Consider the following 23,758-nt stretch of genomic DNA (forward strand, 5'->3'; position numbering starts at 1 on the left):
TACTAAGTTTAGAAGTGCAATCAGTTCTATGGGTTTCGGTTTTGCTAAAGCTGCTGGAATGAAATATACCAGAAGTGAGCTAGCTTTAACAATGGGAATTTATTAAGTTACAAGTTACAATTCTAAGACCAATGAAATGTCCAAATTAAGACATCAACAAGAGAATACCTTCTCTGAAGAAAGGCAAATGGCATCCAGCGTTCCTCTGTCACATCGCTTCTGAAGGTATATGGCAAGGTCTGCTGGTCCTTTTCTCCTGGATTCTTGATGCATTGGCTTTCTCAGTTTCTGTGGGTCCTTGCATAGCATCTCTCTCTCAAACTTCTCCCTCTCTCTGTGACTTTCTCTGTGACTTTCTCTTGGTTTCATTTCTCTCCAAACATCTCTGAGCTCTTTTGCTTTTCTGTTCTTTGTCTCCTGATAAAGGGCTTAATCTAGTAAAGGATTAAGACCCACCTTGAATTGGGTGGGTCACATCTTTATGGAAGCAACCTAATCAGATGGCCCCACCCACAATAGGTCTGTACCCACAAGAATGAATTAAGAGAACATGGCATTTTCTGGAGAGCATAATAAGTTTCAAATTAGCACATATAGGTAATGTAGCCATATAGTATAATATTTTCATACTAATGGAACTTAAAAGAAAAACATAGGAATAGGTTTTTGTTGTTTTTTTTTTTTGCATGGGCAGGCACCAGGAATCGAACCTGGGTCTCCGGCATGGCTGGCGAGAATTCTGCCATTGAGCCACCATCACACCGCTGAAGGAATAGGTTTTATTTTATTATTTTTGCTAAAAACTTTTGAAACCATTATGTCAAATAAGAAACTTATTAAAGCTACCTTTTAAAAATTTTTTGTCAAGTCGGCTTATAAATTGATTGATATCTAGAAGTGTACAGTAATGTAACGAGTGAATTATTGTAGTAGTCTCCTTGTATATAAACATGTAGATAAACAGTTTTAGAATTTTAGTACTTGATCTTTTTTTAGGTTCTACCTTTTACTCGTTATTTGTCTGCTTTCCTCTTCCTTACCTCCATAATTTTAACTTTTCTTTTTATGATTGGAATTTGGTAATCTTCCATGACTTGCTAGGATCATTATTTTTAAAAATCTGTAAAATCTTTTTTTCCCCTCTTTCTTTCATCCCAGCTGTCCCCAGAGGCAGGATATACTGTTCTTTCCCCTATTGCCCTATTGACCATATATATATATATATGTGAGAATGAGCGTGTGAATGTAGTTTTCCATGTTAACCATTTTTAAATGTACAATTTAGTAGCATTAAGTACACTCACCATGTGATGTTGCCACTGCCACCATTCATTAACAAACCTTTTTCATCACCCCAAATAGCAACATCTGTACCTATTAAGCAGTAACTCCCCACCCTACTCGCCCTGGCCCTGGCAACCTCTAGTCTGCTATGTGTCTCTGTATCTAGTAGGATTTGCCTATTCTAGATAGTTCACGTAAGTGGAATCATGCAATAGCTGTACTCAGTGTCTGGCTTATTTCACTCCACACAATGATTTCAGGGTTCATCCACATGGTAGCATGTGTCAGCACTTCATTCCTTTTCGTGGCAGAAGAGCATTCCACCGAATGGACAAGCCATATTGTATTTATCCAGCCATCCATCGGTGGACACTTGGGCACTCCGACTTTTGACCAATTCGGTGCTCTTTCCACTGTCGCTTGCTACCACTAAAGCTTCAGGACCCATCAATTCAACAGTTGACGTTGATTTGCCTTTCCAAGGACTCATTTTCTGAACTGTGTCTGGCCTTGAAAAAATGCCATGAGGCCGGGCTTTGTGGTCCTGTGAGGCAGGCTGCTGGCAGAGGATGAAGAGCTAGAGTTAGCCAGCATTAAGCATTAATCACCTCCTACCATTGTGAGTTCAGTTCTGCCTCCGATTAAATCCTGGTTATGCCCAGAGAGGCTGTTTGTGGAACTTGGTCCCTATCAGAGAGACAATTCCCTGACAAGGTAAAGGGACATGCTACCACACATGTACAGTTACACACTGTCATATGTATATATTCACATGCATTTCCTTAAGGAAATGAACAGCTGCCACAGCCCCAGTCAGTAGTTCTCGTTCATTCAGAACTTGGAATCCAAGCACTAAAACGTACAGAAAAGTCTTTTTTTCAACCTTGCCTAATACCTACAAGAATGTGAAAATGGTGACCAAGAGAAAGAGACTGTTAAACTGTTTAAATGATATCCATAGATAAATTTCAGAGGCATCAGAACTAAAATTACTTTGAAATAAATACTTTATTAAGATTTATTTTCTTTGTGCTATGTTACCAGTCTAATAAGGTTTTCATTGATGGAATTCAGATGAAATCGCAAATCTTGTGCTGTGGAATCTGTAAAATGTTCAGAGGTTGGAAACGGTTTGCATTGGCTAAGCCAAGCTTTGGGTTTTGTTTTTCGTTATGCTAATAAGTTTTTTTTCCTGTCTGAATTGAAGTGTAAAGTCATTTGAACAACACTGGTCTTTTCTGTACCCAGAAAGGTCGAGAACTTCAGACAGCTTACCCGGCTGCCAAGAAGCTTCCCAGTCGTAGTCTTAAGATTAATTACCTACAGGAGCAGAAGTAAAAAAAATCCATTAGAGTTTAAAGCAGTGATTCTGGCAGGATTTGAAAGGCACTAGGATTTTGTCATAGGGAAAACTTCAGCAAATCTCAGAAATGCAGGTTCTCTTAAGCTGATCAGACATTTCAGTTTTTATCACTAGTACTTAAATGCAGATATTGAGGCGGTTGGACTTTTTTTGGTGGAGGACGGCTAAAATATTAAAATAGGAGTTCTTCCTATATGAACTTGGCAATATAATTAAAGTAGGATCTGATAATAGGCCATTTTGTTAAAGCTTTCTTTATTGCAAACTGAGACCCCCAGTGATGATATTTTACCTAAGTTTTTAGAACACAGAATCAAATGTGCCTTGTCTTACCTTTGTATGTTGTTATATAATATTAATTTGGAAATGCAAGGCTGTACTGTAAAGGCTGACATTCATCTGCAGAACTGTGCTGGCAGCAACAATAAAAGTGTTCAGATCCCATTAATGAGTGTGTATGCCCTCTCTAATGGCTGCTGTCCGCACAGACAACCGCAAGAGATCACAGAAATAAATGATTCTATACCAGACATTCTTTCATTACATAAAAACACAAGTTATTAATAAGACATTTCTGATTATTCAATAATAGTTTGTTTAACTATGTTAAGACAGCATTTAGATATTTTTAAATGTTAAACTTGAATTTACTTTGGTCATTTTTATCAATAAAAATTATAATAGCTTAATTAACTTATATTTATAAAGCATTTACTATACACAAAATATACTCTAAGTGCTCTACATATAGTAACAACAACCTAATGAGATAGGTACTATTAATTTTCCTCTTGTACAGAGGAGGACACTGTGGTGCATATCAAATAACTTGCCAAGTTGCACAACTAGTAAGTAGCAGAGCTGAGATTTGAGCAAACTTACCTCGAGTCCATGTTCTTTTTTTAAAAAAAATATTTTTATTGAGAAATAATGCGCATATGTATAGTCCAACCATATTATACAATTGATGGCTCACAATATCATCGCATAATTGTGTATTTTTCTCCATGATCATTTTTAGAACATTTGCGTCACTCTAGAAGAAGAAATAAAAAGAAAAAAAAAAAGAACTCATATTCCCATACTCCTTACCCCTTCCTCTCATTGACCCACAGTATTTCAATCTACATAATTTTTACCCTTTATCCCACCTTATTATTTACTTAATTTTTTCCTTATATTTTTTATACTCATCTTTTCATACCCTGGATAAGAGGAGCATCAGACATAAGGTTTTCACACAGTCGTATTGTAAAAACCATATAGTTATATAGTCTTCTTCAAGAATCAAGGCTACTGCACAGTGTTTAGCAGTTTCAGATACTTCTCTCTAACCTCTCCAAAACACCATAAACTACAAAGAGATATCTATATAATGCATAAGAATAACCTCCAGGATAACCTCTTGACTGTTTGAAATCTCTCAGCCGCTGAGACTTTGTTTTGTCTCATTTCTCTCTTCCCCCTTTTCGTCAAAAAGGCTTCCTCATTGACATGATGCTGGGTCCCAGCTCATCCCTGGGAGTCTTGTCCTACGTTGCCAGGGAGATTTACCCCCCTGGGAGTCATGTCTCACGTAGAGGGGAGGGCAGTGAATTTACCTGCCAAGTTGGCTTATAGAAGCCACATCTGAATGAAAAAAGAGGTTCTCTGGGGGCGCGGAGTCCAAGCTCTTGATGACTGAAGTGTGTGCCTCTTGCACAAGTACTCCCAAATACAAGCTTAACTCTAGAATAGGTTCTCCCACCTTGTCTACCCTCCCTGCCTTCCTCCTGAGGCCAGGCTGCCGTGCCCAGGGCTCGTTCCCACAGAGGTCATTCCGCAGACCTCCCTCCCTTCTTTTATTCACACATTAGAAGATTTTATTAAGCTATATAATTGTGCTCAGAGGAAAGACATGAAATATCTGTTTTTATTCCTCCCACTTCTCTTTTGATTGGCTTGACATTATGAAATGGAACTTTTCTCTTTTCACATCCAGGAAAAATGGAGAAATCCCACACAACTGTTTTCCTTTTCAAGAAGCTGTATAGAACTTAAGCATGGTCTCTTTCCAATGAGCAACAAATATTATTTTCATTGAAATATTTCTTTACTGAGCAAGCACAGCAATCCCAACCAACCCCTAATAGCAACCAAACCCAACAAGCAAAATAACAACCTTCTAATTGGCAAAGCCAGTGCAATTTAGCTCACTTGAACTCTTGTAAAGTTTTTCATTTTATTTTTTAAGTTAAAACTTCAGTAAAACTGACTTCTTTGTGACAGTCCTGTGCATTTTAACATGTTTACAATTGTGTAACCACCTGTCACTATTAGGATACCAAATAGCTCCAACCCCTCCCCAAAACACCCTTACATTTTCCCCGTGCAGTAACAATCAACCCCCACCCCCATGTTTGGCAACCACTACTATGCTCCATCACTGTAGTTTTGCCTTTCGGAGAATGTTATTTAAATGGAATCACACCGTATATAGCTCTTTGAGGCAGTCTTCATTTACTTGCATAATGCCTTTGAGATTCACCCAAATTGTTGGATGTGTTCCTTTATATTATTGAGTACTAGTCAATTGTATCTATCATGGTTTATCCATTCACCAGTGAAGGGCATTTGGGTTGTTTCCAATTTTTGCCAAGGGTAAGTAGAGCTGCTATATATATTTGTGTATAGGTTTTTTATGGGTATAAGTTTGCATTTCTCGAGGTAAGTACCTAGGAGTGGGATTTCTGGGTCATATGGTAAAGATATGTTTAACTTTATAAGAAACTTCTGAACCATTTTCCAGGGTTCCCAACAGCAGTGTAAGAGAGTTATGTTTGCTCCACATTCTCACCACATTTGGTGGTGTCCGTATTTTTCCCTAGCAGTTAATGAAGTTTAGCATCTTTTCATGTCCCTACTTTTTTCCTCTTGGGTGAAGTGTCTATTCAAGTCTTTTACCTTTTTTTTTTTTTTATCTCAAAGAGTTTAATAAGCAGTATTTTGGGTATAACATGAAGTTCATAGTTTAGAGCATGATGGACATTACACAAGCATGCTATTAAGAATCAGAGGTGTTTCATGTTGAACTTCTTCTCAAGGGTCAAGCTCTGTTACCTTTGTTTCACATACTTTTCAGGATGTTCTCTGGGCCTCTCATTCACATTGTCTCCCTTGCCAGACTATCTGCCTTTAAGGCCTCAGCCAGTCTTTCCCTTGCCTTGTTGTTCATTTTCCATGCCAGTTTCTTGACAAATTCACAAGTTCCCTGTCATCTACCAAGAGGCTATGAGAAATCCTGAAGTCCTGGGTCTGCCTAATCTGCCAGGAGTAGACTCAGGGCTGGAGAAGATTTCTGGCAACAGCACGACCCAGGGGCTTTGTTGGACCATATGGTACAATTATTTCTAAGGCATTTGGGAAATCCAGGGTGCTTGCTTAAAGGTTCTCCTGCACTGCTCCATGCCTGGAGTCCTTCAGTCTCCTGTATACCTGCTGCGGCTGGTCCAGATTCTCCGATTGCCTGTGTCCGACCACATTTCCAGGACGGGAAGTTATTCTAGTAACAGGCCTCAGGAATATTTGGAGTGCAGTGGTTTCCACTTGGCCTCTGTTCCATGGTGGTAGTGTTTGCTCTATGAAGTCTGGGGCATCATATTGCTTTTGGGTTTCCCCAGGAAAGCTGGCTTGGAAAACACATGGAGGCAGGATCCCCCATGATCACAGAGCTACCTGTGTGGATCACGCTCCTGAGATACAGAAAGCCTGACTCCTGCTGGAAACGCCTCACCTATTTTCAAATTAGATTGCATTTTACTGTTGAGGTTTTTTTTTTGTTGTTGTTATTCTGAATGGCGGGGTCTCGTTTCATTACTTTTCCATGTGAGATTCCGTTATTGCATCACCATTTGTTGAATTTTTTGTTTGTTTGTTTGTTTTGGGGGGAAATGCATGGACCGGGAATGGAACTGGGGTCTCCCACATGGCAGGCGAGAATTCTACCACTAAACTATTCTTGCACCCCCTTACTGTTGAGTTTCATAAGTTCTTTATGTATTCTGGGTACAGATTCTTTGTCTGATATGTTATTTGTAAATATTTTCTCCCAGTTCTGTGATTTGTCTTTTCGTTCTCTTAACTGTCTTTCACACAGCAAAAGTTTTAAATTTTGATGAAGTCCAGTTGACATTTTTTTTTCCTTCCTTTTAAGGATCATTCTTTTGGTGGCCCATCTAAGAAATAGTTGCCTAACCCAAGGTCACAACAATTGCTTCCTCAGAATTCTTTTGAAGATTTTTAGTTTTACATCATATAGTTAGAACTGTAATCCATTTTGAGTTAACTTTCATATAAAGTGTGAGATTGCGGTTCATTTTTTTTGCCAATGGATGTCTAATTGCTCCCTCATGATTTGTTGAAAAGACCATGCTTTATAAATTGGATTGCCTTTGTACCTTTATCAAATACCTTATTTCTGTGGATCTGTTTCTGGACTTTGTTCTGTTCCATTGATCTGTTTGTCTTGACTACTAACCTTATAGTAAGTCTTAAAATTGGCCAGTGTGATTTCTCCTACTTTATTATTCTGTTTCAAGATTATTTTGACTATCCTAGTTCCTTTCCCTTTCCATATAAATTTTAGAATCAGATTGTGTATATGTACACAAAAAAATCTTTCTGGGATTCTGATTAGTATTGTGTGAAATCTGTTTATCAATTTAGGAAAAATTAGACCTTAACTATGTTGAGTCTCCAACCCATGGATATGGTATGTCTCTATTTAGGTATGTCTCTATTTAGGTCGTCATTGATTTTGTTCATTAGTGTTTGGTGTTTTTTTTTTCAGGTTATATGTGCTGAACATGTTTTGCTAGATTTACCCAAAGAAATTCATTTTTTTAGAGGTATTGTAAATAGTTGTTTTGTCTTTATATATATATATATATATATTCAGTTTGCAGTTGTTCTTTGCCAGAATATAGGAACTTGAATGATTTTTGTGCACTGACCTTGTATCTTGTGATCTTTCCCAATCTGTGTGCCCTTTGTTTCTTTTTCTTGCTTTATTGCACTGGCCAGGACTTCCAGTGTGATTTTGAATAGAAGTGGTGAGAGTAGACCTTTTCGCATTGTTCTGAATTTTAAGAACAAATTCATTCAGGCTTTTACCACTAAAAATGATGTTTGCTGTCACTGTGCTTGTTTGAAGCTGTATGTATGCCAGAAAAGGCCATGTTCTTTTAAGCCATTCCTGTGGGTGTAGACCTATTGTTGGTGGGACCTTTCAGGCTATTTCCATTGGAGATGTGATCCACCCCATTCAAGGCGGGTCTTAATCCTTTTACTGGAGTCTTTTTTGAGAAGATAAAGGACTGAAAAAGCTGAGAGAGCTGAGAGAGAAAATCCCTGGAGGAGCTAAGAGAGGACTCACAGAAGCTCAGAGAGTAAGCCACTGGAACCAGAAGCTGAAATCAACGGAACCCAGGGAATGAAAGGCCAGCAGACAGTGGTCCTTCTAATTTGACAGTGGTGTTCCAGATGCTGGCAGCCTTTCTTCAGAGTCTAGGCATTATACTGTTAATGCCTTAATTTGAACATTTTCGTGTCCTTAGAACTGTGAATTTTAAGTTAATTAATCCCCCTTGTAAAAGACAGTCCATTTCTAGTATATTGCATTCCAGCAGCTTTAGCAAACAAAAAAAGCAAGTTTTTTTTGTAGAAGCCCTTTCTCAGGTTGACAAATTTCCTTCTATTCCTAGTTTTCTAAGAGGTTTTTATCATGAATGAATGTTGAATTTTGGCAAGTGCTTTTTCTGAATCTATTGAGATGATCGTATACTTTTTTTTTCATTAAACTGTTAATATAGTGAATTGTGTTGATTCTTGAGCATTGAAGCAGCTGGTGTTCCCAGAATAAACCTCACTTGGATGTGGTGTATTATTATTATTACCATTATATATTGCTGGATTCAGTTTGCTAATATCTTGTTTGTTCCTGAGGGATTTTGATTTGTAGTTTTCTTTTTCTGGTTTTGGTATTGGGGCAATTCTGATCTCATAAAGTGTGTTGTGAAGTCTTCTTATCTGTTTTCTCTTGGAAAAGAGTGTAAACAGTTAGTGTTGTATCTTTAAATGTTTCATAGGAAATACCAGTGAAACCATCTGGGCCTGGAGGTTTCTTTTTTGAAAGATGTTTACCTGTGAATTAAATTAAAAAATAGTTACAGAACTATTCAGGTTATCTGTTCCAGCTTGAGTGAATTATGGTAGTTTGAGGTTTTTAGGAATTGGTTCGTTTAATCTAAGTTGTTAAATTTATGAGCATAGAGTTGTTCATATTATTCTCTTTAAGAATTATTAATGGGGTCTAAAGTGATAGCTCCTCTTTCATTCCTGATATTGGTCATTTATGTCTTTTTTTTTTTCTTGACAGTCTTGCTAGAGGTTTATAAATTTTATTATATTTTCAAAGAACAAGATTTGTTTTATTGATTCAAGTTTTTTTTGTTTCTTTTCTTTTAATCTGTTATTTCCTTCCTTCTGCTTACTTTTTGTTTTTTGGTTTTTTTCTAGATTTAATTAATGATTTGTGACCTTTCTTTTTTTCTAATATAAGCATTTAATGCTATATATTTCCCTCTAAATATTGCTTTAGCTGTGTCCTTTGAATTTTGATATGTTGCATTTTCATTTTCATTAAGTTCAAAATATTTTTTTAAATTTCCCTTGAGGCTTCCTTTTTTAAAAAATTTTTTTTTATTGAGGCTTCCTTTTGAGCCATAGATTATTTAAGAGTGTGCTTTTTAGTTTCCAAATGTTTGGTACTTTCCTAATCTTTTTCTGTTATTTATTTCCATTCTAATTCCATTATGATCAGAGGAACATAGTTTGTATAACTTCAGTTCTTATAAGTTTGTTAAGGTTTACTTTATGACCTAGGGCATGGCTATCTTCATGACTATTCCATATTCACTTATAAGGTGGAGGTTTTATAAATGTCAAAATTAGATCCAGTTGGTTGATGTTGTTGTTCCTTCTATATCCTTTCTTATTTTCTGTCTTCTTATTTTATTGATTATTGAGGGAGGAGTACTGATGTCTCTCGCTATATAATTTGGATTTGTCTGTTTTTTCCTTTCAGTTATGTCACATTTTGCTTCACATGTTTTGAAGTTTTGTTGTTAGGTGCGTATATACATTTAGGATTCCTATATCTTCTTGGCAAATTGACCTTTTATCTTTATGAAATATCCCTCTTCATTTCTGGTAATACATTTTATGTGCTAGCTACTTTATCTGATGTTAATATAACCACTCCAAGTTTTTTTTGTTAGTGTTTACATGGTACATCTTACCTATCCTTTTACTTCTAACCTATCTAAATCATTTCATTTGAAGCAAGATTTTTGAAGATAGCATATAATTAGGTCATTTTTCAAATTGATTATCATTGCATTTTAATTAGAGTGTTTAGAAAATTTCCACTTAAGATAGTTATTGATATGTTTGGATTTAGTTTTATCATTCTGTTATTTCTTTTCTAGTTGTTCCCTCTGGTTTCCTTTTATTCTCTCTCTTCTCCCCTTATTGCCTTATTTTGGATTACTGAAATGTCTTTAGTATGCCACTTTAATTGTCATTGTGTTGTTTTTACTATACCTCTTTATATACTTTTTTTTGGTGGTTGCTCTAAATATACTTAACTTTTCATTGTCTGCTTAAAATTGTTTAACATATTTAACTTTTACACATTCTACTTTGATCAGTATTTTACCACTTCATGTGGAAGGTAAAAACCTTACCACCATAGAGGCCCCTTCACTCTCCCTATCAGTTGTAGTTGTCTGATGTGTTACCTTTACATCGGTGGGAAACCCCAACAGGCAACATTACAGTGTTTCCTTTTGACCATCAAACATTTTAAATAACTCACTGGGAGAAGAAAAATTTATTATATTTTTGCAGATATTTACCATTTTTGTTGGTCTTCCTTCATTCCTTAAGATACAAGTTCTCATAGACTTTCACTCTGTTAACTGGCTTCCTCCTTCTTGTAACTCCTCTGACTTTCAGGACAGAATTCTCCCTAGTTGTTTTTCTTTCTCAGCCACCTTTTCACATTCTCTTCCTCTGCTTTTCCTTTCAAGGCTGCCGCTCTCTAGGTTCTTTGCCAAGCCCTCTTCCCTTCTTTGTCCAGATACTCTTAACTGACCAGTCAGTGACTCCTATGGCTTCAGCTACCATTTATATGCTGATAACTCCCAAATTTCTGACTGTAACGTTGATATTTCTTTTGAACTTCAGACCTGTTATCCCACCTGCTATCTCTACATCTCCCCGAGTGTTCCACAAGTTTGTAAAACTCGGCATGTCCCAATTTGAGCTCTTTGACTATACCGCCATATATCCTGTCACCTATATCTGAGACTTGGCGCCATCCCTCACTCTACCCCTCCCCCCAAATACTACCCTCTTCCTGTAACCAATATATATATATACAACTGTAACCAATTCTTATTAATCTTTCCTCCTAAACATCTATGGAATTTATCCTTTTTCTCCACCCACACTGCCTCTTCCTTGGTTCATAATGTCTTGCCTAGAATTCTGTAGCAGCTTCCTAATTTACCTGCCTCTTGTCTCCTCCCTCCTCTCCTTTCTTATAGGATTATCTTCCTAACACAGATATACATCATGCTTGCTCTAACTCCTGATGCCACCAGGATGAATTCTACACTTGATCTTAGCCAAAAGGCCGAGAAGCGATAGGATGAATCCTAACCTCTTTAATATGGCATATAAGATCCTTTATGATCTGTTTCACCTCCCTCTGCCAATTCTCTCTTACTGCCTACCTTTGGCTACTTGCTTTCTCAAACTTTAAGCTCCAGCTATACAGGACTATTTAAAATTTCCATTCTGGGTAAGTCGCACCTTTCTCAGTGTTATCAGGTACCTTTTGCCTAGTGTACAACTTATTCTTCTGTGTCTCCCCACTACAACATTGTGAGTTTCAAGAAGGCAGGAACCATGTCCTCAGATTCTAATCCAGTACCAGGATTTGATTTGCATTTCCCTGAGAGCTAAGGAAGATGAGCATCTTTTCATGTGCTTTTTAGCCATTCGTATTTCTTCTTTGGAAAAATATCTGTTCAAGTCTTTTGCCCATTGTGATGGTAAGGTTATGGTATCAATTTGGCCAAATGACTGTGCCCAGTTGTCTGGTCAGGCAAGTGATGGCCTGATGGTTGCTGCAAGGATATTTCATGGCTAGTTGATTAAATCACCAGTCAATTGATTGCATCTGTGGTGGATTATATCTGCAACCAACTAAGGCTGTCTCCACAATGAGATAACCCAATCATTTGAAGGCTTTTAAGGAAGAAAAAAAAAAACTATTTCTTTAGCCAGTGAGCCTCTCTTGTGGAGTTTGTCCAGACCCTTGATCGGAGCCATCAGCCTTACAGCCTGCCCTATGGATTTTGGACTCTTCCATTCCCACAGTTGTGTGAGACATCTTTATAAATCATATATTTACAGATCTCTCCCCCTTGGTTATGTTTCTCTAGAGAACCCTAACACATCAATTTTTAAATTGGGTTGTGTTTTAGTTTGTTAAAGTTTGTGGAATACAGTATACTACTAACAGAATAGCTTTTAAAAAGGGAATTTATTAAGTTACAAGTTTACAGTTCCAAGACCACGAAAATGTCCAAATTAAGGCACCAACAAGAGGTTACCTCCACTCAGGAAAGGCTGATGCCATCTGGAACACCTCTGTCAGCTGGGAAGGCATGTGGCTGGCATCTGCTGGGGTTTCTGACTTCTAGATATGTCTCAGCTGGAAAGGCACATGGCAACATCTGCTAGCTTTTTCTCCTTATTTCATGGGGTTTCCCCAGGGGTGTTTGCATTCTGCATCTGCAAAGATCTCTGGCTATGTAAGCTCTGTCCACACTGCAGCTTTTTCCAAAATGGTTCCCTCTTAAAGGGTTCCAGTAAGTGACCCCACCTTGAATGGATGGAGATGCATCTCCATAGAAATCACCTAATGAAAAGGTGCCACCCTCAGTTGGGTGGGTCATATTTCCATGGAAACAGTAAAAAAGATCCTACCTAGCAATATTGAATGAGGATTAAAGTGCATGGCTTTTCTGGGGTCCACGAAAGTTTCAAACTGGCACGGGTTGTCTTTTTATTGTTGAGTTGTAGGATTTCTTTACATCTTCTGGATATTAAACCCTTATCAGATATGTGACTTCCAAATATTTTCTCCCATTGAGTAGGCCGCCTTTTCACCTTTTTGACAAAGTCCTTTGATGCACGAAAGTATTCGATTTTGATCAGGTCCCATTTATTTATCTTTTCTTTCATTGCTTGTGCTTTGGTATAAGAAACCTCTGTCTAGAACAAGATCTTAAATATGCTTCCCTATATTTTTTTCTAAGAATTTTATGGTACTGGTTCTTATATTATGACTTTGATACATTTTGGGTTAATTTTTGTATAAGGTGTGAGATCATTGTCTTCTTTTATTGTTTTGGATATGTATATTCAGTTTTGCCCAGCACCATTTGTTGAAGAGGCTATTCTATCCCAATTGAGTGGACTTAGCTGCATTGTCAGAAATCAGTTGACCATAAATATGTAGGTCTGTTTTGGAAATCTCAGTTTGGTTCCACTGATCAGTATGTCTATCTCATTGCCAGTACAGTGCTGTTTTGACCACTGGAGCTTTGTAAAATGATTTAAAGTTGGCAGTGTGAGCCCTCCAATTTCGTTCTTTTATAAGATGTTTTTGCTATTCAGGGCCCCTTGTTCTACCAGATAAATTCGATGATCGGCTTTTCCATTTCTTCCATTGAAATTTTGATTGGGATTGCATTGAATCTGTAAGTCAATTTGGGTAGAATTGACATCTTAGGTATATCTAATCTTCCAAATTATGAACATGAAATGTCCTTCCATTTATTCATGTCTTCTTTGATTTATTTTAGCAATGTTTTGTTATTTTCTGAATACGTATCCTTTGCATCCTTGGTTACATATATTCCTAGATATTTGATTCTTTTAAATATAAAATCAAGATAAAAGGAATTTTTTTCTTGATTTCCTCCTGAAAGGACTCATTACTAGTATATAGATACACTCTTGAATGTTGCATGTTGATCTTGTTTCCTGTCAGTTTGCTGACCTTGTTTATTTATTTAGCTTTCTTGTAGATTTTTGGGGACTTTCTAAATATAGGATAATGTCATCTGCAAACAGTGGAAGTTTTACTTCTTCCTTTCCTATGTGTATGCCTTTATATATTTTTTCTTGCCTATTTGCTCTAGCTAGGACTACTGGCATGAGATTGAATAACAGTGGTGACAATGGGCATCCTTGTTATGTAGAAGAGAAAGCTTTCAGTATTGAGTATGATGTTAGCTGTGGGTTTTTCCATCTATGCCCTTTATCATATAAAGGAAATTTCCTATCTTTTGAAGTGTTTTTATTAAAAGTGATTTTATCAAATGTTTTTTCTGTGTTAATTGATATGAGTGTGTGTTTTTTCCCCTTAGATTTGTTAATGTGCTGTATTACATTGATTTTCTTGTGTTGAACTACCCTGGCATACCTGGAATCAACCCAACTCGATTGTGATGTATGATTCATTAAATTTGCTGTTGGATTTGATTTGCAAGTATTTTGTTGAAAGTTTTGCATCTGTATTCATTAGAAAAATTGTCTGTAATTTCCTTTTCTTTTAGTATCTTTATCTGGATTTGGTATTAGGGTGATGTTAGCTTCATAAAATGAGTTTCCCTGCTCTTGAATTTTTTTGGAAATTTGAGCAGCATTGATATTAATTCTTCCTGAAATGATTAGTAGAATTCACCTGTGAAGCCATCTGGTCCTGGGCATTTCTTTGTTGGGAGTTTTTTTGGTGACCAATTCACTCTCTTTACTTGTCATTGGTTGTTGTGTTCTTCTGTTTCTTCTGAAAACAGTATAGGTGGTTCATATGTTTCTAGGAAGTTATCCATCTTCTAAGTTGTGAAAATTTGTTGGCATACAGACATTCAGGGTATCTTCTTATTATCTTTTTTATTCGTCTGAGGTCAGTAGTTATGTCCTCTCTCATCTCTGATTTTATTTATTTGCATCTTTCATTCTTTGTCTAGTGCAAGGTTTGTCAATTTTATTGATCTCAAAGAACCAGCTGTTCATTTTATTGATTTTTCTATTGTTTTTTGTTGTTGCTGTTGTTCTTGATCTCATTTACCTCTGCTGTAATCTTTATTTCTTCTGCTTACTTTGGGATTAGTTTGCTGTTATCCTTTTTGTTCCTCTAGGTTTGCAGTTAGTGCTTTGATTTTAGCTCTTTTTTCCTTTTTAATGTAGGCATTCAGGGCTACAAAGTTTCCTCTTAGCACTGCCTTCACTGTATCCCATAAGTTTTGATATGTTGTGTTCTCATTTTCACTCGTCATGAGATATTTATTAATTTCTCTTGCAGTTTCTTCTTTGACCTATTGATTAAGTGTGTTGTTTAACCTCCACGTATTTTTTAATTTTACTGTTCCTTGCCTGTTACTTATTTCCAACTTCATTTCATTATGATCAGAGAAAGTGCTTTATATAATTTCAGTCTTTTAAAATCTATTAAGACCTGTTTTGTGGTCCAGCATGTGGTCTGGTCCTGGAGAATGATCCATGTGCACTTGAGAAGAATGCATATCCTGCTGTCTTGGGATGCAGTGTTCTGCAAATGTTTGTTAGATTTAGTTCGTTTATTGTTGTATTCAAATTTTTAGTTTCCTTGGTGATCTTCTGCCTAAATATTCTATCTATTGATCAGAGTGGCACTGAAGTCTCCAGCTATTATTGTGGATACATCTGTTTCTCCCTTTAGTTTTGTCAGTGTTTGTCTCCTGTATTTGGGGCATCTTGGTTAGGTGCATAAATATTTATGATTATTATTTCTTCTTCGTAGATTTCCCCTTGTATTAATATATAATGTCCTTCCTTGTCTCTTATAACATTTTTAATTTAAAGTCTTTTTTTTTCTGATATTAGTATAGCTATTTCAGCTCTATTTTTTGGTTACTGTTGTGTTGAATCTTTTACCAGCCTTTCCCTTTCAACCTATTTGTATCCTTGGATCTAAGGTGAGTCCCTTTTAGAGAGCATTTAGTTGGATTATATATTTTTTAATACATTCTGCCAGTCTGTGTCTTTTGATTGAAGGATTTAGCCCATTGACAGTCAATGTTATTACTGTAAAGGCAGTACTTATCCTTTTATCCTTTGACTTTTTTTATGTCATATCTTATTATTATTATTTTTTCATCCTCTCGGTTACCCTAAATGATAATCTTCATTTCAGCATTCTCCTCCAAGCCCCTTTCTCCTGTCTTTTCTTTCTGGCCACAGAACTCCCTTCATTTCTTATAGGGTAGGACTCTTGTTAACACACTCTCTTAGTTTGTGTTTATCTGGGAATATTTTTTTAAACTCTCCCTCAATTTTGAAGGACAGCTTTTCCAGATAAAGAATTCTTGGCTGGCAGTTTTTCTCTTTCAGTACCTTAATATATCATACCACTGTGCTCTCACATCTATGGTTTCTGATGAGAAATCCATACTTAATCTTATTGCAGTTCCCTTGAAAGTGATGAGTGTCTTTTCTCTTGCTGCTTCTGGAATTCTTTCTTTATCTTGGTAGTTGATATTCTGATTAATATGTATCTCGGAGTGGGTGTATTAGAGTTTATTCTGTTTGGAGTATGTCGGTCTTTTTTTTTTTTTGTAGCAGTTTTTAAAAAAATTTTTATTAATAAAACCAATCATATGCTAGTCTTCTTATGCAACATTTGCATCTTCATGTCTTTTATACGGGTTGGGAAATTTTCAGCCATTATTTCCTCAAATATTCTTTCTGACCCTTTTTCTCTTCTCTTCTCTCTTTGGAACACCCATGTTGGGTATTTTTGTGCACTTCATGTTGTCAACTATTTCCCTGAAACCCTGCTTAAATTTGTCCATTCATTTCTCCATCTTATTTTTTCTATTTGAATTCAGATGCTCTGATAATTTCTTCTGCCTCTTTACATCTGCTATTGTATGTCTCTTGTGCTTTTTGATTTCATGTATTACGTCTTTCTTTTTTTTTCCCATAAGATCTGTTACTTTTTTTGTATGTTTTCAAATTCTTTATGGTCACCTGGTGTCTTCTTAATATACTTTATTTCTTTAGCTGCCCCCTTGAATTGATTTAAATTTGTTTGAACATCTTTGATTAGTTGTTCCCAATTCTCTATCTCTTCCAACTTTAATTTGATCTTTGTCTTGATCATTTCTTCTTGTTTCTTAGTATGTCTTGTAATTTTTTGTTGGCATCTGGGTATCTGATTATCTTGATAAGATTGTTCTGAAAGTTGGTTTCCTTCTCTTGTCCACGATTTTGTTGTGTATTGGGTTTGTGTTAAAGCTCCTCTTTGGCAGTTGGTTTGGCAGTATTTCCCAGCCAAATCTGAACCAGGATCCTATACAGGGGGTGCAGACCAGTTCCAAAGGACCCCAGGGAGAGGTTTAAGAAAACAGCTCACTGAGACTGCACTTTCTCAACTTTCCCAGCAAGTGGCATGTTTTGGCAGCCTATTCCCCAGAGCCCTGCAAAAGAAAGTCATTTTTCAGTCGTCTGTCCCCTCTTCTTCTGATGTGGGTGGAAATAATGGCACTGTGGGTGCTTCAGGTCGCTCTCTGGAAAGGGCCAAGGCTGCAGGACCTTGAAGTCCAATTTTGCTAATCAAGATATGAATCACAACTGTGCCAGGCTCCCCAGTGTTCTCGAGAGGAAGGTTTCCCTGACTCTTCCAATCTGCAGCAGCCAGCCAGCCCAGAACCAGGTCAACCAGACACAGCCAGCCTTGAGGGTGGGGGATGGATGTTGGAAACTACAGTTGAGCAAGTTACTGTGGTTTGTTTCTCCATTGCAGTTTTTCTGCCTTCAGAATCAATGGCACTGCAGGCACCCCTATCTCTTGCCTGAAAAGGGCCAAGACTGCAGGACCCTGAGGTCCAGTTTTGCCAGCCAACAGTTAGATCAGAACTGTGCCATGTCCCCCTCTCTTCCCAGGAGGAGGGCTTCCCTGCCTCTAGCAGTCTGCAGCAGCTAGCCAGGCTTGGTTGGTTCTTTTTTTGAAAATTTCTATTTCTCTACCAAGATTTCCCATTTCTCTTCTGAGATTTTCATTTGTTCAGAATATAATGCTTTTACGGATATCATATTTATTTTAAATTACTTAACTTCTCTCCTCCAACATTTTGTTTCTCTTGGAGTTGGACTCAGTTTATTTTATTTTTTCTTGAAAATGTGTTCAATTTCCTGGCTCTTAATAAGTCAGGTAATTTTAGATTGTATCATGGACATTATGAATGTTGTGGAGATACTACATTTTATTATTTTTCTCTAAGTCTTGTTTCCTTTGTTTTAGCAGGTAATTTTCTTGACTGGGCATGAATTACAAACTTTTGGAGGGTAGCCCTTGGTTTCTTTCTGATCTTTCATATTTAGCTAAAATACTTGAGTTCATTCTGTGTGTACATGTTTCAGGGTCTCCCTGGCTTTTTTCCTTTTGAATTTCCTCACTCTTTCCAGCCATTGTGGCTTCCTGGCTTCATGTTTTTAGTTTCATAAGACAAAAGGACTCTGTTTTTTCCCACATGCGCCATCCCTACCACTTCATGGACCTTATGGATTGCACTTAGCCCCAGTCTAAAAGCCCCCAAAAGAGAATTAACTCATTTAGTTCCCCACCTTCCCTCCTCCTCCAGAGCCTGGATGTTTCTGTTTGTTCTCCAGAACCTCCAGGTAGCTGCTTTTTGTGTTATTTCTCAGTTTTATCATTGCTTTCCACAGGATTGTGCTTTCCATTAGGGTCTTGGTTTGTCATACCTGGAAACAGAAGTGACTTCCCTGGAGCTTACTTTTTCAGTTTGGAGAGTAGGCAATAAACAGACACAATGATTACAGCTTGTTGTACGTGCTATCAAGGAAATAAATAAGGTCTACTTGATAGAAAGTGATAGTTAGATAAGGTTTTTAGGAAGGTTCTTTGAAGAACTTCCTTTTGAGTTGAGATCTAAAGAACAAGAAAAATCTGGTCCTACCAAAAGTTAGGTGAAAAATGTTTTCAGCAAACAGAACAGCAGATAAAAAAACCCTAAAAGAGAAAAGGCCAGTGTGGCTGGAGCTTGATAAGTGAAGGGAAGGATGATATAAAATGAGTTTGCAGAGGTGGGGAAGAATGTGGCAATGCCGGACCTCCTAGACCTTAGTAAGGAATTGGAAATTACTAATTTTACAAAGAAAATGTGATTGCCCTAACTAGAAGGGTCTGCCTACCAAACAAATTGGATGACTCATACTGCTTTGTCAGAGTAGATAGTCATTAAAAGTCTTAGCAGAAGGAAAGTGTGGCCTTGTGATTAGATGAACTGAGCTAGCTGCCTGTCAGCATTGTTGAAGCAGAAGTTGAATGACATGCAGAATGGATTTGTACTTTGTGTAAAAGTTGAAGCAGATGTAGTCTAATATCCCATCTACATCTGAGATTCTGGGATATTACGGAAAAGAAAATGAGTTGCTCTGCGTCTAGAAAAAAATATGACAATTTAAAACAATTTAACTAATAAAAACACAAACAATAGAAAATGAAGACTTTAGTAGAATATAGACTTGTCCTTCTGTGTAGTAAAAGATTTTATATGGCTTCTACACACAAGCAAGCGTCTTCAGTTTTTATATTTTATGACATGAAAGCAATGTGCTCGTTTGTGTTTATTGATCCAGTTTCTGTGGGGGAATATTTAAAACTCATTCGATGGTTTCCTTTGGTTTAGATGACAGCGCTTCTGCTGCAAGTAGCATGGAGGTGACGGATCGCATTGCTTCCCTGGAGCAGCGAGTCCAGATGCAAGAAGATGACATTCAACTGCTCAAGTCAGCTCTGGCCGACGTGGTGCGGCGACTGAACATTACTGAGGAACAGCAGGCTGTGCTGAATAGGAAAGGACCTACCAAAGGTGGGCATTTTAGATGTACAGATCTAGTAATCAGTTGGTTTCATTGAAGATTCTTGCTGGAGCTGATACTGTTACACTCCTTACTATTGACAGAGCATCCAAACTTAGAATAACATGGAAACAACTTAGCTCCATCAAAATCACACTTCGCATGACACTGTGTTTTGGTTTGTTGATGATGAATTGTATTGGTGAATTGTAGTGCCCAGTGGTGTACATGTGCAGATGATCAGTAAATGTTTTGTCAAGAAAGAAGCCACCTAAATTGGACAGTTGAAGACAGTTGTCTGTCATAATTCTCTGGGGTGGAGATGGCTTACTTTTGGGCATGATCCTCTAGGCTCCTTTTAGAGAATATTCCATTTAGAAACTTTTTTGATAACTCATATCATTTTCTATGTACTCAACTTATACTATCAGTTCATATCAGCACAGCAAACATTTGATTGATTATATGCCACTTTTGAGATTCTGCGCCAAGTACTGGGACAGAGAGGTACCTGGCCCTTCCCCTGAGCAACTCCTGAAACTTACTTAACTTTTCTCCCTCTCAAACTGTTAAGCATCTCCAGGGCAAGGCCTTCTGTTCTTTTTGAATCTCCTTCTCTGTGTACAAGGACATAGCTTAGTATAAAGTTCTATTACGTAGTGAATTTTTTGACAATTTTAAGTCACCACTTTCCCTTTGACTCCTTGGAAAAAGGCATAAAAGCAATATTTGTGTATTAAGTAACTTTTGAATGATCTTAAATTTTTAAAATAAAAATCTCTTATAAAATGTTTCTATCCTGCTAGTTAGTACTCTAATATCTACTTTCAACTGTTGTGCATTGCTAGTCTTTTTTTCTTAAAAAAATTTTTATAGTGAAATATAACCTATATGCAAAAAAGTGATATATTTCAAAGTACATTTTAACAAGTATCTAAACAACAAATTTTAGTGGGTTTGAATTATGGGTTACAGTTCTGCTGTTTCAGATATTACCTTCTAGCTTACTCTAAAAAGACTAAAAAGAAATATCAATATAATGATTCAGTAATCATACTTATTTGTTAAATCCTGTCTTCTCTGTTATACAACTCCTCCCTCTCATTTGATCCTCCTCCCAATCTTTAGGGATATTTGGGCAGTAACCATTCTAACTTCTTCATGCTGAAAAGGGGTGTCGACATTATGAGGTAGGTGATGCAACTGGTTGATGGCTGGGAGAGGCTGGCTGCTCTGTGTATCAGTACTTATCTGGCATAGAAACAATCTGGAGGTTTTAGGTTTCTGAAAAATAAACTTAGTGAGTGAAACTTTTATAGAATCTCAGATAGAACCCTGGGTATTCTTTAGGGTTTTCAGGAATACTGTTGGTTGGGGCTTGGCAACTTGCAATTTGAAAAATCTAGCTGAAGCTTGCTTCCGTAAGAATAACCTCCAGAATAACCTCTCAACTCTATTGGAAATCTCTTGGCCACTGAAACCTTATTTTTGTTACATTTCTTTTCCCCCTTTTGGTCAAGAAGGCATTGTCAATCCCAGTACGCCAGGGCTAGGCTCCTCCCTGGGAGTTATGACCCACGTTGCCAGGGAGACTCACACCCCTGGAAATCATGTCCAAGTAGTAGGGTAGGTAATGAGTTTATTTTCAGAGTTCGGCTTAGAGAGAGAGAGGCCACATCTGAGCAACAAAAGAGGTTCTCTGGAAGTAATTCTTAGGCATAATTATGGATAAGCTTAGCTTCCCCGTTACAGAAATAAGCTTCATGACTTTTGCAGTCATCTCTAAGAAACAGAATTTGTCTTAACTATAAAATTCCTTTGATTAAAACATTTTGAGACCAGGCAAACTCAAAGGGCATGTAAATATCCCTTTTAAAAAACACCTTTTTTTTGTTTGTATTTAACAAACTTTTCATAGTTGTCATATTTTTCTTGGGGTCAAGTGAGTGTGCTAGCTTATGTTGCAAATGTGAATTTTTTTCCTCAAATTCTTGGCTACATTTTTATACATATGTGGGAAGAAATCTATTTCTTTGTTCTTCATAGGATACCAACTCCATGTGAGATATACTTACTGGGCAAGTCTACATTTTGAACAATCCTTTTAAATAATCATTTTTCTCCTTCCAAGTTACAAAGCAATTAGACTATTTTAAATAAAAACCAGTTGGGTTTTCTTTGGTATTCTGGACCTACTCAGCTTTCCAAAAATAAATCTGATGACTACTGTGTCCTAAAGTGTAAACCTAAAGTAGATCTTTTATATAAAACTTCAGGCATAAATTCTTTTTATTTTTAAAAACTTTAAAAAGCAGTAACATGAGGCTCACCCAGGAATTATGTTTTCTTGATTGAGTAAAATTTTATTTTTGTAAGCTTTCTTCCAAAAGAAATAGTTTCTTATAGTTATCTGATGTTTCTTTATGACATTCTTCCCGTAAGTGAAAATAAATGTAAGTGTGATGGCTTCAGTGTCACACCAAGAAATGGTGCATGTTCAAGGACACAGGAAAGCCCCTGAATGAGCGGGCCACTGTTGTGTGCAATTAATGAGAGGATGTGGAAGCCAAGAGGAGGCAGAGGTCTGTGTCAGGAGCTCTGGGCTGCTGATTGTTGCCCTGAGAGTCCCGTGTTGGTGGAGAAGCCTGCACTTGTGTCTGGAAAGCAGACACTCTGTAGTCAGGGTGTGGCTGGATACTCTTTTTGGCAGAGTGGATTTCAGGCAGAGTTCCTTTGGGGTTTAAAGACCACATTACTATGATCACTTTAGAATATCTTGGTTTGCTGTCCTGAATCAGACTTGAAGTAGAGTGGACGTATGGCATTTTGATCTTTAAATGTTAAGTAATTTTTTCCCCAGGGTTGGAAATCAGAAGCGTAGGGCTCGGTGTTTTGAGCTTCAGGTGCATAGCTTTGTGTTTGACCAGTGACAAGGCTGGTTGAACTACAAAGGGATAGGCTGCCTTGGAGAGCAGTGTGCACTCAAAGTACTCCATGTGGACTGACTCCAAGTAAGTGCTTGTTTTTGTGATGTAGCTACCCTAATGTCAGACTGTGATTTCCACTAATTAGCCTCAGGATGACATTCTCATTCCCCTTCTATGACAATACTCTGCATATTTGAAGAAAATCATACTTTATCATCCTTCATATGGCTTAACTAGTTTTGCGAACTGATGTCCATGGAGATAAACCTCTAATAGACTCAGTTCGAGGCTCCCTGAGACACTGGAGGTTGTGGCACTCCCATGTATCCTGAGCCCATGGCCTGTGGTCTACACTTAGGAAACCTTATCTCAGAATCTACTTTTTCTTGGCTACAGTCTCCGATCTCTAGGATGGGCCTTCTTGGACTAATTTTCCAATTCTCCTCAACTCAATGATTATGTCCTAATTCTAAGGATTTGCTCAGACTCCATGTAAACTCCCCAAACTTTGCTCTTTTCGTTTACCTTTGGTGTTTTTTAAATACTAGTAACTGGGTTGACCTGTCATACATCTTGACTATAGAGAATCTCAGCCTGCAAAGTTAGCCTTTTTCATGGTGGATTTACTTTTGGATAGACATATTGGGAATATTTTAATTTTGCCTTAGTTTAGATTACCATGTAGTGGAGAAAGGAAAACCAAATAGAGTTTATGGAGACATATATAATTTAAATTCTTGGTAATATTAAAGTTTTTCCAGCGTTTTGGGTTTGAGTAGGCACGATTCTGGTAGCGGTATACAGCAGACCAACACTCTCATGTTGGTACTGGGAATGTAAATACAGAAAAAAGCTTTATGAATAAGGAATTCACTGCACCATTAAGTGTAATGGGAAAAAATTGGATAGAAAACCATAGGGAAATGGCAAGAAACGGGGACACAGGTAGAACATTCTGGTGCCTTTATATGATTTCCTGCTGTGTGATTTAAAGAAATGTTTATAAATTATAGGTAACAACAGGGAATATATGAGGTATTACATAAGGGTCAAAAGCAGAATATAAAACTGTATAGATTATACAATTTTAACTAAATGTACAAAATTTATGCAAAAAAGATTGAAAAGAAGTGTTCCAAAG

At 37.1% G+C, this 23,758-nt stretch overlaps 1 protein-coding gene across 3 annotated transcripts in view; it reads left to right on the forward strand.

Moving 5' to 3' along the window:
• EML1 (EMAP like 1) overlaps positions 1 to 23,758 on the forward strand; it is a 210,647-nt gene that overhangs the window by 92,845 nt on the left and 94,044 nt on the right. For all 3 annotated transcript variants that reach the window (XM_077123514.1, XM_077123512.1, XM_077123513.1), the window contains exon 2: positions 19,519 to 19,701. In XM_077123514.1, the coding sequence (XP_076979629.1) occupies positions 19,519 to 19,701 (183 nt within the window). The remainder of the gene's footprint in view (positions 1 to 19,518; positions 19,702 to 23,758) is intronic.

Source organism: Tamandua tetradactyla, chromosome 12, assembly GCF_023851605.1.
Source record: "Tamandua tetradactyla isolate mTamTet1 chromosome 12, mTamTet1.pri, whole genome shotgun sequence".
Lineage (NCBI taxonomy): Eukaryota > Metazoa > Chordata > Mammalia > Pilosa > Myrmecophagidae > Tamandua > Tamandua tetradactyla.